The sequence below is a fragment of the Arachis duranensis genome, chromosome 7 (genome assembly GCF_000817695.3).
Source record: "Arachis duranensis cultivar V14167 chromosome 7, aradu.V14167.gnm2.J7QH, whole genome shotgun sequence".
Lineage (NCBI taxonomy): Eukaryota > Viridiplantae > Streptophyta > Magnoliopsida > Fabales > Fabaceae > Arachis > Arachis duranensis.
The window spans coordinates 78,238,164-78,244,378 of NC_029778.3; the positions used below are offsets into that span (position 1 = coordinate 78,238,164).

The 6,215-nt window shown below is 38.7% G+C and overlaps 1 protein-coding gene and 1 pseudogene across 1 annotated transcript; one reads left to right on the plus strand and one right to left on the minus strand.

Moving 5' to 3' along the window:
- LOC107459555 (uncharacterized) lies at window positions 1-1,340 on the plus strand. The gene is made up of 3 exons (XM_016077780.3): window positions 1-659; window positions 772-944; window positions 1,084-1,340. The coding sequence occupies exons 1-3, from the start codon at window positions 96-98 to the stop codon at window positions 1,229-1,231; spliced, it is 885 nt and encodes a 294-aa protein (XP_015933266.1). The 5' UTR covers window positions 1-95; the 3' UTR covers window positions 1,232-1,340.
- Window positions 1,341-2,096: 756 nt separating this feature from the next.
- On the minus strand, window positions 2,097-4,985 carry LOC107459562 (G-type lectin S-receptor-like serine/threonine-protein kinase SD2-5; annotated as a pseudogene).
- Between the last annotated feature and the right edge of the window lie 1,230 nt (window positions 4,986-6,215).

The following is a 6,215-nucleotide window of genomic DNA, read 5'->3' on the forward strand; positions in this document are numbered from 1 at the left end:
TTCTGTCACTCACTTCCACTCTTCCAATTATATACCTTGAACTACTTCTTCTTTCTCTCATTGTCTTCTGTGTTTTTTCTCTAAACAGCAAAACAATGTTACTAAGAAGCTCCTCCGCACCAATACCAACCTCGTTCATACCCCATTCTAGGGAACCATCCTCCCCTGAAGCAGAAAGGGTTCTTCAATTTTCTAGAACAAGATCATTTGCCAGTCCAAGACAAAACTTGCCTGACTCATCAGATCATCAAAGCCCAACAAAGCATAACGACAACAAGAGTTGCATACCACGTAGTAACGTGCTCAAGAGTCAGCATGGTACCAAGATCAAAGAAAGTGACCAAGTGATGACTCACACAACAAAAGGGAAACCTTCAATCAGAGAACTCTTCTCAGTCTCAGGTTTAGATAGGCAAGTCCTAGTAGAATATGATGAAGATGGTGGTGAAGAGAAGGAGAGAGGTAATAGGGGATTGCAGACTTTGGTTGTTGGTGGTGGGATGGGGAGTAATGGTGGCAAGATATGTGGTGGCAGTGGAAGAGTCCCAGATGGAAGTGGCTGGGAATCAGATAAGACTGATGCTTATTACCAAACCATGATTCAAGCTAACCCCAACAATGCGCTTCTGCTTGGAAATTATGCTAAGTTCTTAAAAGAGGTAAAGCTTGTTTTTTGAAACTAATCAATACATGGAAGATCTAAGAAAACTATTGTGCTCTGTCTTCTCTGTTTCTATGAATGGTTTACTGATATTCAATTTGCAAATATAGGTTCGTGGAGATTATCCTAAAGCCGAAGAATATCTTGAAAGAGCCATTTTGGCTAATCCTGGTGATGCAACTGTTTTGTCACTCTATGCGGATTTAATTTGGCAAATAGAGAAGGATGCTGATCGTGCTGAGGGCTATTTTGATCAAGCCGTTAAAAGCGCCCCTGATGATTGGTAAGATATATATTCATGGATCAAGATTTGGTTTTTGTTTCTTTTGTTAGCAAAGTGTTAGATATTATATGGTTTTCATTTTTATGCTGATATTTCTTATATGTTGATGAATCTGATGTGTAAACCTTAACTTTTTCAGCTATGTCCTGGCTTCTTATGCTAAATTCCTTTGGGATGCTGAAGAGGAGGAAGATAAAGACCACCAACATCAAACTGATCACAGCAATGTCTTTCATGGAGCTAATGGCCAGCCTCATTTTAATGCATACCTCTCTGTCTCTGAGTGATGTTCCTATTATACTATGTAGTACCTAAGTGGGATTGACTTTGCTGAGATGAGTGTCTGGTTGTAAATACCTTATGGCATAAATAAGAGAAGGCAACTTTTTATGTGTATGTGACAATGAGGCTTGCACTGTTGTAATTTGTATCCTTTGGTAATATGAAATTTTGGTAGATGCTAAGGAATAAAGAACAGTCCATGGATAATGTACTTTTGATCAAGAACATCCATTGATCTGATTCTATGAAAACAAGTGATAAAACTAAAGAAAGGGAAACAAAGAAACATAAAAGTCAACAAGATACTCTTCCAATATAGGTGACAGGTTTTAATAATGGCATAAAACAACGGCTCCAAATGTATTAGGTGCTTGTTTATCTATAATGAATAATAGTCCTCCATAATTTCCTTTTTATCATTGTTAGTATTATTTATTTATTTCACATGTCAGGCTCATTGATAAAATGATAAGGTGAGGTGACATCTTGTTTGAGACTGAGTCCTTTTCAGAATGTCTATTCTCACCATTTGGCATGGACGTGATGAGAAACAGTATCATTCACAATTCATTATTCAGCTACAATTTGTTCAATGCAGGCAATCTATACTGATTCCAACACACTACTCTCTGATTTTGTCTCTTTCCATTTATGATCTTTTAGTATATCTGCACCTTCATTATTCATTTTCCTTCTTTTTCTGGCATATATGATATTGTTTACTTTCTGACCATGGAGACAAAAAATCTTGAGGACACTATAGTACAGAACAAAGCAGAACAACGTTTGTAACTAACAAGACTGAGATTTGTGTTTCTGTCTCAAATAAATTTCTCATCCGAATCAGGAAATAAGCAACACAATAGTCTATATACAACAAAATGCATTCTAGTTTAACAAAATTGATGGCTTTGGCAATCCAAGCTACAATATAATAACATTGTCATCATAAAAGATGTTACTTACTAGGCCAAAAGTAACAAGCAAAAGTGCAAGTTGACTTGAATATGATGGTGTTACCAAAAAGAAAAAAGAAAAGGAAAGTGTATCTATTCATCTCATCTTTATCATCATCTTGGACCAGATAATTGAACACAAGAAAGTGGCACGTTACTATAGAAGCTTCCCTGTCCTGAAGAAGAAGCTTCTCCACTACTCATTTTCAGGAAGGCTGTGAAAGAACTAGACTGAGATAATGGTGGATCAGGTACAGGGCAGAGACCTTCAAGCATTTGAACTACCTTTGTCATGGAAGGTCTCAAACTGACATCATCTTGTATACACCATAGAGCAACTTTGAGAGCAATCATAGCCCTTTCATCCTTATCATCAATGTCTATCCTTTTGTCAATAACTTCTCTCAGTCTCCCTTCCTCCATCATTCTGAAGACATAAGAAGGAAAATGCACTTTCTCTGGGCCTTCCCACTGATCATAGTTCTTCCTTCCTCCAATAATCTCCAGCAAGACCATGCCATAGCTGAACACATCACTCTTCTCAGAAATTGCATAGTTAGTGATCCATTCTGGTGCTAGATACCCTCTTGTGCCCCTTAGAGTTGTAACCACATGGCTTTGTTCGCGGTTCATTAGCTTAGCCAGTCCGAAATCTGAAACTTTAGCAGTGAAATTATCATCAAGAAGAACATTCTGCGGCTTAATATCACAATGGACAATCTTCACCTCACACTCCTCATGAAGATAGGCCAATCCCTTGGCTGTGCCTATTGCAATGTTGAACCTTGTATCCCAAGTCAACAAGAAAGTGTTTTCACTGTTCTTGAAGATCCATTTGTCCAGAGAGCCCCTCCCCATGTATTCATAGACGAGAAGGCGATGAGGACCCTCAGCGCAGAAGCCTTTAAGCTTCACCAGATGAACATGATGAATGCTTCCAATTATAGACACTTCAGCCTTGAACTCTTTTGTCCCTTGTCCAAGACCTTCCAATTTTTTCACAGCCAACTGAGTTCCATCTTCAAGCACACCAAGATACACAGAGCCAAAACCTCCTTCACCAATTTTTGTGGAGAAATTCTTTGTCACCGTAGAGAGAGCACCATAAGTAAATCGAGTAGGCATTCCAGAGAGACCATCCAAGAAATCATCCTCCTCCAATGTGTCTTGTTCATGCTTAACAAGATTCATCTTCTTGTTATAGTACCAGAACCCTGCCACAAGACTAACAATGACCAGAACTGTGAAGACTACTATGGCAACAATTAGCAGTATCCCATTCTTTTGCTTTTTGTGGTCATTTCCATCATCAATGGACACCTTCATATATGAAGTAAAACCGCCGGGACCCCCCTTGAATCGTTGGAAGCTTCCAGTCTGATCAAAATGAAAGCATCTCCCGGTGCTGTTTTCAAAGAAAAGCACAAGGCAAGAGCAGTTTCCCAAACAAGCTTCTTTGCAGGCATTCAGGTTTGATTTTGAAACCGGTGCAACATAATCAAGTGCAAAATAGTCAAGCTTCTCACCAACATATAGAAGTTCCGTAGAAGTCCTAGAACAAGTTGAGATATTAGGTGGCTTGCAGTTAAAGCGAGATTTGAGAAGTGCAGGGCATTCACACCAGTTCTCAAAGAAACAAACATTGTAAGGATCACAAAGCACCCTTCCCTTTGCTAAGATCATAGAAAGAGATGGCACCTGTAGGGTCCAAAATAGCAACCCAAAATGAGTCAGGATCTGAATGGTCAGAGAAAACAGTTCTCCCCAGCAAATCCCCATTCTTGTCATAGAAATTCCATGAATTGGACACCAGAGAAGCAGAATGAATCTTGCCACTGAAATTCTTTTGGCTTGACCAGTATTGTTGTGGGGGCTTAAATCCTGCATAGAGAACCAAATCACCTGCCTTGTAAGCAAGAAAATGGAACAAGTTGTTGCGGTTGGGAAAGGTTTTTAGTGTCATTCCTTCCACAAAGGTTTGACCAGGCAAAAGAGTATCAGTGGGATGGTGAAAACTCTGCCAAATGGATGTCCCATTTTCCCCAATCAACACCAAATTCCCTGAGTCCTGCAACTCCATGGATCTTACTCTTTGTCCTGTTGTGTTTGTTGACCAAACCACACCGTTGCCACCCTCCAAATATGCATTCCCGCTATGTTTTAACACAAATCTATTAGAATTCCTAACAAGTAAGCCTCTGTTGGCAGTCCAAACCACTTTGTAGCTACTCAGGTGAAGGACTACTAGAACAAACAAGGAAACATCAAGGGTACCAAAGAATCCGAAGGCGAAAGCCGAGTTGTTGGATAGCAAGAACATTCCATTATAATCGTCCCAATCCAGCTTAGATGCACTGAAGCCAGGATATATCTTCTGAATGTGCTGTTCTTTACTCAAGCAGGTTGTGGACAGAAGCAGCACACACAAAAACAAGGCTCCACATTTCAACAGCCCCATGATTTGATCGCTGCAATAATAAACACTAGTTTTAATTTAATCACTACAACAATCCAGGAAACCATAGACACGTTACATTGGCAGTACTAGCATACACGTAAAATGAGAGACTAAGACAAACCTTATTTTGCAGTAGCTGGCAGAAACGATGAAGCAGGCATGCTGTACCTTAAGAAGAGTTGTTGTAGCAGGATGAAACCAAAGGGGATGAAGGAAGAAAGGTTTGTGGATCTTGACAGGTTATGGAAGTTGTAAGGAGGAGACCGAACAAGTTGTATAGGACTTGATATGTTTGTGAAAAAGAACGAGACTTCATGTGTGAGGTGATGGTTATCAAGATAGTAGGGTCGCTATAGTTGCATTACGGTGCAAGACTTTAATTTCCCTGCTTTTGAGGTAAAATCAAAGTAACTAACATTAACATGTCTCTTTCGGGTCTTATTAACTACCTTTCAAAGTCCAGTTATGTTTTAGCAAATTCACTCGTAAGTCTTAACCACATTGTTAATGTTGCGAGTGTGAGGAGTGTATGAAATTAGTCTCACATCAAAGAAAATAAGAAAGAGTGAGAAATTTATAAAATGAAAGATCGTTAACTTTACACTTAAGGTTTTGAGTTAGATGTGATGTCTTCTCATCTTTATAAATAAAAATGGTTCTACCTGAAAAAAATGAAAAGTCTGAGTTAGACATTATATATGGGGTTCTCATCATGCTAGCTGTCACAATAGTTTCTTTTTTCCACCAACTATATTTATTATCAATTACTCCCATTCTCAATTACTACTACAGACTACGGACTATAGTAGAGTACATTTTAGACTGATACAATTACTACATGGTTCACTTACTATTTTATTTACTACACACAACTAACTCAAACAAGAAAGAAAGCAAATATCATTATTCATAAACGGAGTGGGGGGACGGGAAGTCAACGTTTGATTTAAAAGTCATAACCACTAAAGTTATGGACTAATGGTGACTTGATTAGTTTTTATCTCAGAAAAGAAGAAATCAAAATAGTGGAATCCTTTATTGACTTGTTATTTTTTAGCAATTGACTGGACATATTAGACAAATTAAAGTTGGTTAAGGTAGTGTGGAAACTTGGAAGATTCTGGCGAGAAGTAAAGTTAGGCAAAAGGTGGGAAGTGACACATGAATTCAGCAGGCACATATGGTGAAGCATTAGTCATGGCTTATTTATTTGTATCCATTTAAGTCCGAGATCATGAATGTGCCAGCGTGGAGTTCATGAAAACTTTTCAAATCTGCAAAAAGTAATGTGAAAACAAGTGCTATGAATGTGAATAAGCTCCAAAAGGAGTTCAAGGTCAAAGTCAAAACGGGCCTGGTACCAATTTGAATTTTTCTGCATATGTTGGGCTGTTTATGATCCAATGTAGCCCATATTCTTCTGGCCAGTTTTGATTCAAAAAGCCCATAACTATTGGGTGTGTAGAAATCCATTCCTCTCAACTCTTGTGTTCTACTTCTACTTCTACTACAAGGGCAGTGCACACGTGACACGACTCTTCAGTATGACTTCCCACATGCGTGAACACCGTGATG

What these genes read in the sequence shown, in the direction of transcription:
- LOC107459555 (XM_016077780.3), top strand. Translation starts at nt 96, where the DNA reads ATGTTACTAAGAAGCTCCTCCGCACCAATACCAACCTCGTTCATACCC. An exon ending in ATGCTAAGTTCTTAAAAGAG is followed by an intron (nt 660 to 771) that starts GTAAAGCTTGTT and finishes TTGCAAATATAG; the next exon opens with GTTCGTGGAGATTATCCTAA. An exon ending in AAAAGCGCCCCTGATGATTG is followed by an intron (nt 945 to 1,083) that starts GTAAGATATATA and finishes TAACTTTTTCAG; the next exon opens with CTATGTCCTGGCTTCTTATG.